A 15,629-nucleotide genomic window follows, 5' to 3' on the forward strand; every position below is an offset into this window, starting at 1 on the left:
TATAATGAGAACTAAATAACAATTAAAAAAAAATTATACTCTAAAATTTTTATCTTCGTAGATGATGATGTATATTTCGACATTCTTGTAGATGTGCTAATGCGGCACGATGAGATAAGAAGCTAGCACAGTGAAGCTAGTGAAGCCAAAGTTTGCCATAAAAGCTTCCTAGAATATAGTAGCCGGTGAAGGATATGATTTAGTCTTCAAAACTTCTAGAGAACAAACAAGCCAATGAAGACGCCAGTGGAGGCGGATAAGCCAAATATCATGAGGATCCGTGATGCAGGACTTCGCCAGTGAAACACTAAGCATCGGGAAGAGCAGCAGGACTTCACCGGTGAAACATTGAGCGTCAGGAAGAGTAGCCGTGAAACGCTAGGCGTCGGGAAGAGTAGGCGACGTGGTTCGAAAGGGGCAACGTGGTTCCAAAGGAGCGTCGGGAAGAGCAGGTTGAAAGAAGGGATTTAGGATTTTACGTTTTTGAAAAAGGTAGATCCGTTACCTTAGCGGTCCCCCTAGTGCCGACCCCACGGATATGGAGGGAGGTTCATGCAGATACACAGGCCATAGGCGCATGGCGAGGTAAATCTCAGGTCGTCAGTTCCTGAGAATCGACCCATGGGGATTTTACATTTTTGAAGATAAGCAGGACGGTGTCTCAAATGTTTTTACGGGAAAATGAAAAATAGTTCAGGACTTGCTTTAGAAGATCATCCGAGGTGGACGACCACGTGGACGAGCAGAGATGTGGACGATGGGTAAAGTTGGTACAACATACATGAGCTAGCCTAATTTTAAAAGTAATATACTTGAAATAGATATTCGGTAAAGTTAATTATTTGGTTCCGTAAAAAGCCGAAATTGATGGCGGTGGACTAGGTATGACAAATTTGAATCTAGTATCTTTTTGTGTTCACTGATTTAATTTTGTGAGTCACAAATTTGATAATGTCTGTTGAATTATTGAGTGCAACTAATGAAATTAGCAGACACATGCGTGCATTTTGTATTGCCCGAGCGTCACGAGGAGGGAAGGAGCTAGACGGGTTTGTCAGACATGCGCCGTGCTCGCAAAAGTGATCAGAATCTGGCCAGATTATATTTCGGCTACAGTGTGGAATTGGAAGTCGCAGTCAATCCTGATGGGGAAATTTGTACGCATGGCTATGGCTCGCAGTATTTCCAAGTGATCCTTGACTCCGGCCATTTTGTTTGATAATCCTAATTGTGAATGTCTCTGCGACTCTATCCAATCTCACAATTGCCAACAAAAGCACGCCTAAACCAAACATATCATCATCTTAATTTCTGTCTGTCTCTATTTTAGAGGATTCCAGTCTCGTACGCCTTCTTCCTCCTCTGCCCATGGTGGTGATTAATTATTTTGGAGTTGCTGCTGCTCGCCTTGGGGGAAAACACCACCTCCTGAGCAAGCGAGAGGTCGCGTCTTAGCTCTGCCATGGCCTTCGACATGAGCTACTGCCTGAGCTGGAGAGTGGCGGTGGAGGCCAACAATGCCCGGGCGTGGCGCACAGTCCCGGCGCAATGCGTCCCCTACGTCGAGGACTACATGCTCGGCGGCCAGTACTGCCGGGACCTCGACACCGTCGTCGACCAGATCGGCGTTTACATAAACGGGATCACGGCCGCCTCGGACGGGATGGACGCTTGGATTCTCGACGTCGACGACACCTGCCTGTCCAACACGCTCTACTACAAGGACAGGCACTTCGGGTAATCCACGTACGCCGTAAAACTTGGTCGATCGGTCGATATTTTTTCTAAATTGACGACGACTATATATAATTCTTTTAGCGGGGATCCATTTGACCCGATGGCATTCAAGAGCTGGGCTCTGAGAGGGATCTCGCCGGCCATTCTCGCCGTGCTTAGGCTGTACGGAAGGCTAATAGAGAAGGGTTTCAAGGTGTTTCTTATCACCGGAAGGGATGAAGAGGTGTTCTACTTGTCCACTGAACATAATCTTCACGCGCAGGGCTTCATTGGCTACGAGAGGTTGATCATGAGGTGAAAAGAGTATTTTTTTTTAATACGATTTATATTACGATTTTTTTCTTTCTGGAAAGAAAGCCCAATAATAATAATAATGATGATTTTTGTGCGAGGTGCGTATAGAAGTGCAGAGTATAGAGGAGTAGCCGCGACCGTGTTCAAATCTGCGATGAGGAAGCAGCTGGTAGCTGAAGGTTTCAGGATCCGAGGAAACGTCGGCGATCAATGGAGCGATCTCTTGGGCGATTGCACCGGCGATCGCTTTTTTAAAATCCCTAATCCCATGTACTTTGTTCCATGAACAACAACAACTATTCTTAGTTTCTCTGACTTTCACTTTGTCCAACAGAAGTAGTAATTAATAGGCCAACGAAGTTGCTTAATTGTGCATCTAATGCATTCTTAAATCATGAAATTTGAGAAACTTGGAAATTATGAACTTCCATACAATGATATGGGCAGAGCTATTTTCAAGCCGATTTTATTTTATTTTATTTCATAGTTCAGTGTGAATCATAATTATCATATGCATCAATATCATCTAATTTTCTGTAACCGCAACTTAATGATTGTTGATTCAATAGTTCTGTTTGATGTGTCATAGTCTGATTTTGTTAGATATTGGTATAGTAGTTGATACTATACCGGGAGTGAATTGGGAGTTTTCTAGGTAGGCAAAGAGGATCAATAGCCCTATTAAGTTGAAAGTCAAAGTCAAAGGGGTTTAATTACATTGCCTGACTACCTGCTCCGTTCAGTCAGTCCACTCCTTGATTCCTCCAGTTCGTCCAGTAGACTCTAGGGTTCAGCTCTCCAATCTAGTACTCTGTTCAACTCCAATTGATTCGCCGATTCTATGAGCTTAGCTCTCCAACTACCTACTCCATTTAGTTCGTCCATTCCTTGACTCCTCTCGTCGGTTTACCCGACTCCAAGTTTTCAAGGACTCAGCTTCTCGATCAGCGTTCTGCTCAACTCTATCCGATAATGTTGACTCCACATTTTGCTAAGCTACATTCGACCTCGCTAATTTGACTCCAGGTGCTCAATTTCCCCCGGTCTCTTCAGATTAGTCATCTGACTCCTTTTTTTTACTTAATGGGTTAGGCCCTTATCCCAATAGATCCCTACCTAGTGGATTAGTACTATAAATATCACAACACGTGAATTGTCAAAGCATGTGAAACAATATGATTATACAAATATATAGATTATGAGCGATGTCATATCATGAAGATACAACAATGGGACGTTTTCTTTACTATAATATGACATCCAATTAACAAAGAAGGAGTATCATTTCATCAAAATTATAAAAGAAGCCCATATTCATGAGCAAGGTATGCTAATACCTATGCGCACATACATTATTAGTCCTCTCCTCTATTGTTCATCTTCTTTATTTTCTCTTCTACCAGTGACTGAGTGAGAGCACCTTGACTTTCTTTCTAATGCTTTGTTTCCCTCTCCTCCCTCTCTTTTTTGTAGACCTCGAAGACTCCCTTGTTGGTTAACCCCCTGTTCTTCAACTTTGTCAACCCAGATAATGACGATAATTTACCGGTGGCTTATTGATCGACGACTAAGCAGGAACAGTACTTAGCTGTAGTCGATGATTTATTTTAGTTGTGGTGTCGCAGCCAAGCTCGGGTGGATTTTTCAATCAGCTCTAGTATTTCAAAAAAAAAATTTTAAACAAAAGAACTTTTCTGCAAGAATTTTTTGCGTTTAACATTGAAGAATTGACCATTTGGGGGAAAAGAGAGATTTTCATGTGTTAAATATTATTATTGCTTTTAGATTTAAATAATAATTTTTTTTTTCACTTCACAAGTCCAATTTGGATACTTATTCTGTTTGTGATTATTTAACTCGTGCTACATCTACATTTCCAAATTCAACATAAAAAAATGGGCATTATATAAATTCCTAAACATATAAAAGAGACAAAATAGGAGTTACTTTGTCTCAACAAAGCGACTTTTTTTTTATCCAGCTGCGAACTGATTTAACTGATTAATTTTGAAAATAATTGATCCGGTAAAAAAATTTCCTAAAAAAATATCCTGCTCCATCAAAATTTCCTATTAATCACTATTAATCACTATAGAGTAAGAAAAGGAGCTTTGGTGCAACGATAAAGTTATTGTCATGTGACCAAAATGTCACAGGTTCGAATCCTGGAAACAGCCTCTTGCAAAAAATAGGGTAAGACTACGTATAATAGATCCTTTCCCGAGACCCCGCATGACGAAAACTTCGTACATTGAATTGTCCTTATTTTTTTAATCACTATAGAGTAAATCTAAAAAAACATAAATCATGCCCCGAACTATGATGCAATGGTAAAATATTCAGATATCCAGATTATCACCCAAGTACCCGGTTCAAACCCCAATAAATTTATAAAAAAATTTCTTCTAAATAAAACGCATAACTAAAGGATGTTGAACTCCTGGACTACCCGCTACGAGTACTTCCCGATTTATATTAATGATCGATAAAACCGATCACCCAGACTCAACGTTTCCAATCAGATTAATCATTTCAAAAAAAAAACATAAATAGTTCATAACGGACAATTCACTATCATGAGCGAACAATCCACTATCACGAGGGATTTAAACAATCACATATGTATGACACATGTCTTGGATGAGTTTCTGAGGCTCATGGTGCATGAGTGATATTGAATATTGCCAAATTAAAGTAAATAGAATTTAACCATTCAATATTAACTACTAAAATCCAATCCAAATCTGCACAAGTCTGTTTGGAGGTGGCAAGAACATTCAAAATTTGTTAACCATCACAAAGTAAAAGAAAGTTCAACTGAAAATTTAACCTTACAATCAAGGACTCGTCTCAACTTCGAAAGTGCTATGAATCTCAACTGCAGATATTACAAACACCAACCAGCGAAAAAAAAATTCAACTAAATGCCTGATTTTCTTGTGCGCGCAGGCTACATTTGGATAAATCTACTGAAACGAAGCAGATGCAGGACCAGCTCCATATCCTCCACCTCCACGGCCAAATCCAGGTCTGCCACCACCAGCACCCTGCACAATTACACAATTTCCATAGTTGAGATGCGAATGCTACCAATGTGTTGTAAATTGTAGTCTCCCGAATGAAATAAACCATATACAAGTGAATAGAATGCACGAGCACTGTTTATACCATCTCAAGAATGCTGAACCCAACTAAGGCGTGTTAACTACAAGGGGAGAAAATGGCTAGGGAAAGAAGTGAGGTAGGGGGGAAAAAATTATAGGGCAGTGATAAGAAAATGTTTCTGTAGTTTGTGCTAGCTTAAAACATTGGTCATTGGAGGGAAGCTGCTTTGTTGGAGGAAAGGAAATAGGAGAGAACGGATGGAATACTTAAAATATAGAAAGACAAATAACAAATGGATTTGAGGTTTTTCTTATCTTCTAGAGTTTCCATCAATTTGGGTAGAAACAGAATTGGCTTATGCTAGGCTCCTTAGATTAATGAAAATAGTTCGTTATACAACCTGAGTCCCAAATATCAAATAATTCTTTCATAATTCCTAAACGGCTTTTGTAAACTCAGGAGCTCAGCACAAACAAAGATCCTAAACAGTTTGGGAAAAAAAATATATGGATGGGCACACATGATCAATCAATGTAAACAAGCTCATTCAAGTATTCTATAGCATATAACATACACTAGTGAAATAGTGCATCTAAATTGCTAAAACATTTAGAAGTTTCATTGACATATTTGATATCATACTACAACAACAACCAAATCTTATCTCACTAAGTGAGATCGACTATATGAATCCCTTTATGTCATTGAACTCTATCTCATATTATATTATCTATTCTTAAATAAATTGTATCTTATTTTATTGTTGGTCAAAAATTTTATCTTGTTTTATTGTTGCTAACCAAGTCTTTTTTGGTCTTCCTCTTCCTCGTTTGATATGTGTGTTTGTTATAATTTTACATCGCCTAATTAGAGCATTTATTGATCATCGAAGTCCATATCTATGCTATCTTAAATGTGTCCCTCGGAATTTTCCCCCAATTGATACAACTCCGATTTTCTCTATGCTTTCATTTCTTATTCTGTCCATCCTCCTATATTTACACATCCACCTTAACATCCTCATCTCTGCAACTCTCATCTTTTGCGCTCTAAGTCATAACCCAACATTCAGCTCCATATAACATAACAGATCTAATTGTAATTTTGTAGAACTTTTTCTTTTAAATTTTAAAGATACTTTACGATCACATAAAACACCCGACACTTTTCTCCATTTCAACCATCCTACTTGTATTTTATGTAAGACATTTCTATCAATCCCTCCATCTCCTATCTTAATAATTGTTTCATTACGTCTAATATTGTTAAACTTAAATTCCATATATTCTGTCTTTATTCTATTAAACTTAAAACATTTTCCTTCTAATGTTTCCCACCAAAATTCTAGTGTAGCATTTACTCCTTCACACATTTCATCTACCAAAACAATATCATTTACAAATAACATACACCACGGTACTGTGTCTTGAATGTGTGTGGTGAATTCATTCATAATTAGTGTAAAAAGATAGAAAATTAGAACTGATCCTTGATGTAACCTTATCTTTATTGGAAATGCTTCAGTTACTTTGCATGAAGTCTTTACTTTGGTCGTTACATCCTCGTAGTCGTACATATCCTTAATTACTTCAATATATGTTACGCTAGCACCTATCTTTTTTAGAATTCTCCATATAATTTCTCTTGAAACTCTATCATAAACTTTTTCTAAGTCAATGACCATGTGTAGATCTTGTTTTTACACCCGATATTTTTCAATTAGTTGTCTAAGAAGATGTATAACTTCTATTGTCGATCTTCAAGGCATGAACCCAAATTGATTTTCAGTCATTGTGACCTCCTTTCTTAATCTTTTTTCTATTACTTTTTCATAAAATTTCATGGTATGATTCATTAGTTTAATACTCTTAGCCTCTATTTGGTATGCATGATAGGATAGGATTGGGTTGATTAGGATAGGATTATAGCTAGGATAAATAATCCCTCTTGAGATCAAGGGATTATGAATCCTACCTCTAATCATCCATAATCCTACCCCTAATCAACTCTACCAAACACTTCATTAAAAACTTTTTAAAAATATAATCCTATCATATCATGTATATCAAACGGAGCCTTATAGTTTGCACAATTTTATATATCTCCCTTATTCTTATACAAGGGAACTAAAGTACTTACCCTCCATTGATTAGACATTTTTTTTGTTTTCATTCAATACCTTGTTTCCCTAGGCATTTCCATACCTCTATCAAAATATCATCTGGTCCCATTAAAAGTTTGTTCTACATCTGAAGTTTGAATTCCATGATAAATATTTAAATTTTTATACTTATTTGACCTACTTAAATTATCTAAATTAAGTTGGTTACCTAAATCTTCATTAAAAAGTTGATGAAAATACCTCTTTCACTGCCATTTTATTTCTTCATCATTTACTTAGTATTCTATTACATTCATTTTTAATATATTTTATTTGGATAAGATTTCTTGTCTTCCTTTCTCCTACTTTAGCTATTCTATAAATCATAAATGTCTCTTTTCCCTTTTTTTTATTTAATTTTTGATATAATCGTTCAAAAGTTTCATTATTTGTTTCATTCACTACTTTCTTAACCTCTTTCTTGGTTATTGTATATTTTTTAAATTTTTTCTCATTCTTACAAATATATAACTTCTTATAAGCTATTTGTTTTTTCTTCACTTTCTCTTGTACTTTCTCATTTTACTACTAAGATTCCTTATTTAGTGGTGCATGTCCTTTTGACTCACCGAGTACACTCTTAGCTATTATGTTCAACTTTGATATCATCTTATCCCATGTCATATTAGAGTCACCATATATTTCACCTAATACTTGTACTCCTACCTCCTCCTTAAATATATTTCACTTCTCATCCTTTAATTTCCACCACTTAATTCATTTTCTTTCTATTGATATTATGTTTGAGGCATATATCCAACACTACTAATCTATGTTGGATGGTTAAGCTTTCTCCTATGATGTCTTTACAATCTTTACAAATCTTTATATCCTTCTTCTTAAAGATAAGAAAGTCAATTTGTAATTTATTATTCTCACTTTTAAACGTGACTAAGAGGTTGTTTGGCTGAGCTTATAAGCTCTCTAAAACAGCTTATAAGATGTTTTGGAGCTTATAAGCACTTCAAATTTGTTTGGTAAATTTTTTTTCAAACAGCTTATAAGCTGTTTTGGAGCTTATAAGCTGTTTTTAAAAAAGTATGGAAGACCCTACTTTTTTTAAAAAGATCTTATTTTAATAATTTGTTTCTCTAAAATATCCTTATATAATTTCATAAATCCTCATCTTATCCTCCATAAATTTTTATAAGCCTAATATTTTTTTATCTCCGCCGACTTTTCTTCCAACATTGTGTCATCTTCTCCGCCAACGCCTCTTTCTAATTTTCTCTCCCCCGGTGCAGAAATTCACGCAAAATCCTCTATTAATAAAAATCTCAAAACCCTCTATTAATAGTATTATACCCTTTTTGGTAATTTTATTAATAAAAAGATCTTATAATACCAAACACATCAATATCTTTAAGTTGATTGTAATAAGTTCACCTAAACACTTTAACAACTTATTTTTAAAATAAGACCTAACAACTTATAAGCTCCTAAAACAACTTATAAGTTGTACGAACTTATAAGTTGTTTTTAATAAGTTTAGCCAAACACCCTCTAAGTGTTCTTCTCTTTTCTTAAAAAAATATATTAGCTAATATAAAGTCATATGTTATCGCAAAATCTAATATAATTTTTCCTTCTTTATTTCTTGTTCCAAACTCATAACTTCCATATACCCTCTCATATTCCTCATTTTTTACTCCAACATATCCATTTAAATCACCTCCAATTAAAATCATGTTATTTGACGGAATATTCGGTAATACTTCATCTAAGTTGTCCCAAAACATTGATTTGGTAATTCATCTAATCCTACTTACGGCGCATATACGCTAATTATGTTCATAATTTCATTGACCACTATTATCTTAAGAGCTATAATTTGATCAGCTTTTCTAACTACTTCTATAACTTCATCCTTTAACGAACTATCTACAACAATCCCCACTCCATTTCTTGTTTTATTCTTTCCTGTGTACCATAACTTAAAACTTGAGTTCTCTATCATCTTTGCCTTCTCGACTACCCATTTTCTCTTGAATATACAAAATATTAATTCTTCTTATAATCATCATATCTACTACTTCCATTGATTTATCAATGAGGGTTCCTACGTTCCATGGTCCAAATCTTAAACTATTAGTTTTCCTATCATATTTGTTCTTATCTAACCTATAATGTGAGAACTCTTGTCTATTTAACACTACACTCAAGTTCTCATGAAGATATAGCGGTCTTTGACGATATGTTAGAGTTAGACTCTGCAACCTGAACTTTTACATATTTAGCACTACACCCGACCCAAGTTCCAGAGATGTAGCGGTCCTTACCGAGATATTATAATCGAACCCTGCAACGCGTTCCTTTCGGGAAAAAACCTAGCATTAGCACAATAGTTTAATGGATTCATTCATTGAATATTTACCATAGTTTTAACGTTGGCTGACAATCTAACGCAACCCTCCTTTATTCGGACTTGGACCGACCATTACACAAATTAAACACATAGGAAATGCAGTTAACTTGCTTTTAAAACCATTATTTAGTAAAAGCCTTGATTAAATTGCTAACAAAATGTTCTATATTTGGATTGCTTTTAAACTCATTTGATGTGAACTCAGAATATGCTCAAATTCAACTTTTCATGTTTCTTGAAAAAGATTGTTATTTATTAAGCTCCATACAACATTTTTATAGCGTTACCTAAAAAGTTAGATAAACTACATATTTGTCCATGATAATCTGAAATAGTTATTCAACTCCATGTAATCAAATCACAATTACAATCACAATCAATTCTAACTGGAAATACATACCCTGAAAGAAGGCTGGAATTCAGGAGGTGCACCACCCTTCTCACCAGCCTCACCTGAGGGGCCTCCAGGCCGAGGTCCTCCACGGTATCCATCCCTATCTCCAAATCTCGGTCTATCACCCTCAAACCGTGGTGGCCCTCTGGGAAAAACAACATACGGAATCGGATGTCACCAAATAATCATTAAGAAAGAGGCAAAAAGAAACTTTAAACTGGCGCATGGTAGCACCTTGGACGGTCTCCAGGAGGACCAGAGCCAAATGGGCGTGCAGGAGGCCTTGCAGACTTTTTCAAGGTCGCAGGGACAATTTCCGAGGGAAGATTAAGGTAGGTTCTTAGGAACTCAATACCATCATTGGTGAGAAACCAATAGTAGTGCTGCCACGCAAAGGTTTCCCTCACGTACTCCTTCGACTTGAAGCTCTGCATAAGTTTGATCACCTGAAGGTTCGGCACATCGATCTCCGGGTGCTTGGCGAGGTTATAATCCTTCTTCGCGTAAAGCACACCTTCTACGCTCACAGAGAAAATACATGAATCAAATCACACCCAATAGGGAAAAAAACTGAACCTTTATACCAAAATGAGAAGATAGTAACCCTGGAAGAGGTACTTGCAGATCTCATGGCGGTTCTTCTTGGGGATGATCTGAAAACGATAAATGCATGAAGCAATGAATAAATTTCACATTTAGGAACAAAGGAAACAGAAGCTTCGTTTGTCTCTCACCATGGCTGCTCACGATTCAGCGCGGCCTCCGTAGGTGAAGCAACGAGCGATGACGCCGTGAGAGCGAAGCAAAACCCTAATTCGTTTATCTTATCACTTATATTTGTCAATACGAGCCGGATCATGTTCGGCCTCCGGTTCTGGGCTTATGAATGAAGCCCACTCTATTTCATCGAGACAAAAAAAAAAAACTTGATGACTTAGGAATTTTAAAAATTAATTCTAAATTTTAAAATCATGTGCTTCTCCCTCAGCTTTAAAGAGTGGAGGTCTTTTGCTTCTCCATCAATTTGTCTCGCTTTGCATATTCTTTTTAACCTTTGCCATGGAATCCATCACAAGCATTTTTCTACTTTCTTAGCTTTTTCTCTTTGTTCCACTGCCTTTTGCTAGCCAAAAGAAGTCTAATTAATTCATGGATCCAAAATCCATTTCGATGTTTGATGTCAAAATACTTTGATAGGGTGAACGGATCATGTCTCACGAGAGGTGCTCAGTTGGCTAGAGAATAGTTGATATGTGATAATGGGATAAGGGATCAAGATGTATTAAAATGTCTTTATGTTGTCAAATTTTGAACGTATATAAACATCAGGTATATTAGATCATAATAATAAAAAAATTATTTCCTATAGAAAGTCCAATATAACATTTATTAGTTAGGTCATAACAAGCGGCCATCGAGCAGTTATGAACTCTACATGTATGATATTTCGAATATTAGTAATTAATTCGAATATTAGTTTAATGCATTCGTAATTTAAATTTAACAGTAAGCTAATTACTAACACCCTGCCGCCGTCGGATTTCGGTACTCAGACGTCGACGGTGCAGGTCGACAACTGCTGCTGGAACCGGAACGCCGGTGTCTCGCCGGCGCCGTTACTGACCGTTATGAAAGCGGGGCAGTTGGCCTGCAGACGGTAGCGGCTGGAGATCCACGTGCCGACCTTCCACCGGAGCCGCCCCTCCACCTTGAGCTCGACGAGCAGGAGCCCCGTCGCGCGGTCCTGCTCGAGGGCGGCAGCGAGGTACGGAGCCAGGGGGACGCTGGCACCGTACAGGTACGGGGACCACACGGCGACGTCGTGGTGGCCCTGGTAACCGGCTGCGAGGGGGGCGGAGGTGGTGATGCGCTGGCCCTTGAAGGCGGCGAAGGCGCGCAGATCGTCGTAGTAGATGCCAACGCGGTCGTTGGGGTTGCGGGAGGAGAGGGTGGTCTGGAGGACAGCGGTGAGGAGGTTGGGGGCGGCTCCTCCGGCGCCGGTGACGTTGAGCTGGTAGATGGAGATGGCTTGTAAGTAGAACTTGGGCTTGGAGGGGCGTAGGACGAGCCAGATAATGAGGATGAGGAGAAGGATTAAGCTGACGAACAGAAGGAGACCAGTGAGGAGGTGGCGGAGGCGGAGGCCATGGCGCCGCCCGCACGGTTCCTGATTGTCGGAATCCTTCGCCGACATGTTGTGAGAAGAGGCAGTGATTTGGGAAGGAAATATGGATACATGTATATATTGACATCACAACAAATAAAAATGAAAGGACGACAAAATGAACAAATGAATTTAATTGTGAAAACTGAAACAAGTGAAATTATGTTATTTTTTTTAAAAAAGAAAAGACTCAATTATCTCTTCCATAAAAAAAAACAAAAGTGTTGCAGCCGAAGTTTGCAAGGAATCAATTGGGATCAAAAGCTGATTCAAAGATGGGAAAAAAGGCAAGGAGGGAATATATAGTGGATGTGCATCATTCATTTCGAAGTGCTTCAAAGGATTAAAACGATAAGAAATCAATCAAAACATGAACATAAAAGTTAGCCGGCAAACAAAGTTCCAGAAATGTTAAGGAGAGTATTTTGTATTCGGTCTTAGAATAAGAGATTGTTTTCGAACCCTGATTTCTAATAACACGACGGCAATTTTACCCAACATAATGATGCAAGAGGATTTTTTTAAGATCTTTTTATTATTTTTAGTAAATTATTTTTGATATTTTAGATCTTTTTAGTAATTTCTATGAATTATATTTTTGTATTTTGAGTTTGTCTATGAATTACAATAGCACATGTAAGGAGAGGTTGAGACAATCAACGGGACATTCCGTACTCATTGAAAATTGACCTCAAGTCTATTGACCGCAATATCATTGCATGAATCAACTGTGTGTCATTCTGCGAAATTAAGTAAATGTATTATAAATACTTCAAAAGGTTATGACCTCAGTCAACAAAACTAAAGGATACAATCATAAAAAGGAGTTACTATCTCAACATATGGGATAAACACTTCTATCCACCTGTAAACAAAAACACACATAAACAAGCACACTGGCACACGGACACAAACCATCCACAGCTACTCACTTTCAATACAGGTCCACAAAATGATACACATGTATTTGGATCTTGTGAAGCATCTTATCAACATTTGGAGTCATCCCCTCATAGCAACATCTATTGCGGGTCTCCTACAAGATATAGATCATACTTGAAACACTAAGATATCGATCCTTCATTTTGTGATTGACACCTTTATAGTACTGCCTAAGGAATTGAAATAGCTCATCTACTGAATGGACCTCATAACTTATCTTTATCCATCATTTCACCGTGTCCCATAAAGTACAAGTGATGGGGCACTTAAAAAACAAGTGGTCGTTTGACTCAACTTACACACAAGCCTTGTTCAGTTCATATGACATCCTATTCATTGTTCGTAGTTTCTCATATGCAAATAGTCATACAATGAAATGGTTTCTTTGGCATGATCTCCGACCTCCAAACCACCGGTTCCCAAGCCACCACCAGGCCTCTCAATTTGAAGAACTCATAAGCATTTGCAGTCCCTTTCTTCTCCGCCGCGAACCACTCAATTATCATCATGCTCACTACACCATTTCCATCTATAGTCCTTTGGATCTTGTTCTGAATGTCCACAAATTGCTTAATAAGAGGTAAGTATGAAGCCTTGACTTCCCAATGCCAAAATCCAGTACCTTTGATGTAGTGTTAGTGCACTCATTTCACCCATAGTGAGTCAATTTTGGATTGAATGTCCCATAGTGTTTTTCATAGTAGTGAATATTCCATGCGTGAAGGTCCCGAAGTCCATATCCCCCATCATATTTAGAAAAATAAATGGTAGTTCACGATATCGGAGGTTGCTTCGAAGACCAAATAAACATTCGACATATGAATTTGATCTTCTTAAGGACACCACCAGGAATAGGGAGTATAGAAAACCAATAACATCTCATTCCTTGTAGGACCGATCTTACCAATTCTAATCTGTTGTGATATGATTACGCTAACACAGTAATCTATAATTGCACCAATAAATGACAAGCATGCAATAAACGGTAATAAGAGTAAGGTTAAGAGTTTGTGTATCTCCGGTTGAAGCGTCGGGCTTGCCGACTGTTTTTAGAGAATTTATTGCCGCCCACGGTGCAGAGGCTCTCCGGCAAAATCCTCCCAAGATCTGACAACCGCTTGCGCCGTTCGTAGGTGCACTCCAAGACGAATGCCTCACTCGGACTCAACCTCAGATCGCAGAACCAAGCCTCAGAACTTGGAAAGAAGAAGAAAAAGAAGAAGGAGAAAGCAGAGAGCAGAGGAATGCTTTGCTGTTTTCGGAGTGTGTTGAGAAGGAGCAGAGGAAGTGTATTTATACACTTGAAGCAGTGCAGAGGAAGCGACGCACGCTTTGCTTCTGCTTCCTCATCTCACGCGCGGGTGCGCTGCTTCGCATCCTCATGCGACGCGGACAGAACCGAACAGATGCCGTTGTGCTGCTTCGCTTCCTCGTGCGGACAGAACCGAACCACCATGGCGAGGGACAGAACCAAACCGAACCAACAAAAATAAACCAGGTCACCAAACTGGCAAACACAGACCAGGCCACCCGCAAGCGCGAGGCCCACGAGCTGGGGATTTGCACCCCCCCTGCGCGCGATGATCGCGTGCGTCGCGCTCGGTTTATGGATTTCCGGCTCGAACCCCCCGAAATCACCTGATTTGGGCTCAGCCCGCGCATGCGTGTAAGTCCCCTTAACATTGCTAAGCATGGATGGAAGGACTCCATATATAAGGCCTTCCAACCTTCTTGGCTTAGCAATGTGGGACTAAAAGCATAAGGAATAATGTGAATTAAAACTCAACAATCCCCCACTAATTCAAATTATTTTAGTCGAAAACAAAGATAAGTTCTGAGGCTTGGTTGCAATGAGCTTTTAGTGAAAATACCTTCCGGTTTGAATTTTCACCTAAGTACACCAATCTTATTCACATAGGTTTGAAGAGAACTGAGTCTTGATCTTAAACCTTTTATATGTGAAGATCAATTGGTAACAACTCATCATTGGCTACGGTTGAATCCTTCTGGGTTGGTGCATTACGGTCATGCCACCGAATCTTGTTTCATAAGTGCTAAGGAGAGTTGCCTAGACCCCCCACACTACGACTCCACAGTTACACTTACATAGGTGAGTTCTCTAAGGATGTACTGCAAGCATCTTGTCATTAAGACCTTGAACTCATTAAGAGCTCCTAAGCTCATCCTTACTAGCAGTCAAGCATCTATCTAGGGAAGAGACTATGAGATTACATCTCAATCAATTTGATGCTTACGAGTCATCCTTATAGCTTGTTTATACCACATTGAACCTACTTCTTGGGATCTCCAATCAGATAGGTTGGGTTGCTGCTATAGATGAGTCCAGGACAGACCTCAGTCACATTCCCTTATTGGATCTCTTGATTTTCTCAGAATCAAGTCCTTTAGTGAGTGGATCAGCAATATTGTCCTTTGAACTTACAAAGTCCAATGACACCACTCCAAG

The 15,629-nt window shown here is 38.4% G+C and overlaps 3 protein-coding genes across 3 annotated transcripts; 1 reads left to right on the forward strand and 2 right to left on the reverse strand.

Annotated features, from left to right (window-relative positions):
• Positions 1–1,269: 1,269 nt before the first annotated feature.
• LOC122001162 (acid phosphatase 1-like) lies at positions 1,270–2,522 on the forward strand. The gene is made up of 3 exons (XM_042555804.1): positions 1,270–1,737; positions 1,819–2,031; positions 2,140–2,522. Exons 1-3 carry the CDS (start codon positions 1,463–1,465, stop codon positions 2,315–2,317), a joined length of 666 nt encoding a protein of 221 aa, XP_042411738.1. The 5' UTR covers positions 1,270–1,462; the 3' UTR covers positions 2,318–2,522.
• A 2,292-nt stretch (positions 2,523–4,814) lies between these two features.
• Positions 4,815–10,920, reverse strand: LOC121980743 (40S ribosomal protein S10-1-like). The gene is made up of 5 exons (XM_042532935.1): positions 10,791–10,920; positions 10,661–10,709; positions 10,291–10,573; positions 10,063–10,201; positions 4,815–5,078 (listed from the first exon to the last, which is right to left on the reverse strand). The coding sequence occupies exons 1-5, from the start codon at positions 10,791–10,793 to the stop codon at positions 4,998–5,000; spliced, it is 555 nt and encodes a 184-aa protein (XP_042388869.1). The 5' UTR covers positions 10,794–10,920; the 3' UTR covers positions 4,815–4,997.
• Positions 10,921–11,437: 517 nt separating this feature from the next.
• LOC122001240 (NDR1/HIN1-like protein 1) lies at positions 11,438–12,259 on the reverse strand. Its single transcript, XM_042555925.1, has one exon. It carries the CDS (start codon positions 12,248–12,250, stop codon positions 11,606–11,608), a length of 645 nt encoding a protein of 214 aa, XP_042411859.1. The 5' UTR covers positions 12,251–12,259; the 3' UTR covers positions 11,438–11,605.
• Positions 12,260–15,629: the final 3,370 nt, after the last annotated feature.

Source organism: Zingiber officinale, chromosome 1B (assembly GCF_018446385.1).
Source record: "Zingiber officinale cultivar Zhangliang chromosome 1B, Zo_v1.1, whole genome shotgun sequence".
NCBI classification, from domain to species: Eukaryota; Viridiplantae; Streptophyta; class Magnoliopsida; order Zingiberales; family Zingiberaceae; genus Zingiber; species Zingiber officinale.

Bases quoted from the DNA above. Each gene is read 5' to 3' on its own strand.
- LOC122001162 (XM_042555804.1), top strand. From the start codon at position 1,463: ATGGCCTTCGACATGAGCTACTGCCTGAGCTGGAGAGTGGCGGTGGAG. The intron at 1,738-1,818 runs GTAATCCACGTA...TAATTCTTTTAG, and splicing joins TACAAGGACAGGCACTTCGG to CGGGGATCCATTTGACCCGA. The intron at 2,032-2,139 runs GTGAAAAGAGTA...AGGTGCGTATAG, and splicing joins TACGAGAGGTTGATCATGAG to AAGTGCAGAGTATAGAGGAG.
- LOC121980743 (XM_042532935.1), bottom strand. The intron at 10,202-10,290 runs GTGCTACCATGC...TGTTTTTCCCAG, and splicing joins CCTCCTGGAGACCGTCCAAG to AGGGCCACCACGGTTTGAGG. The intron at 5,079-10,062 runs GTATGTATTTCC...GTAATTGTGCAG, and splicing joins AATTCCAGCCTTCTTTCAGG to GGTGCTGGTGGTGGCAGACC.
- LOC122001240 (XM_042555925.1), bottom strand. From the start codon at position 12,250: ATGTCGGCGAAGGATTCCGACAATCAGGAACCGTGCGGGCGGCGCCAT.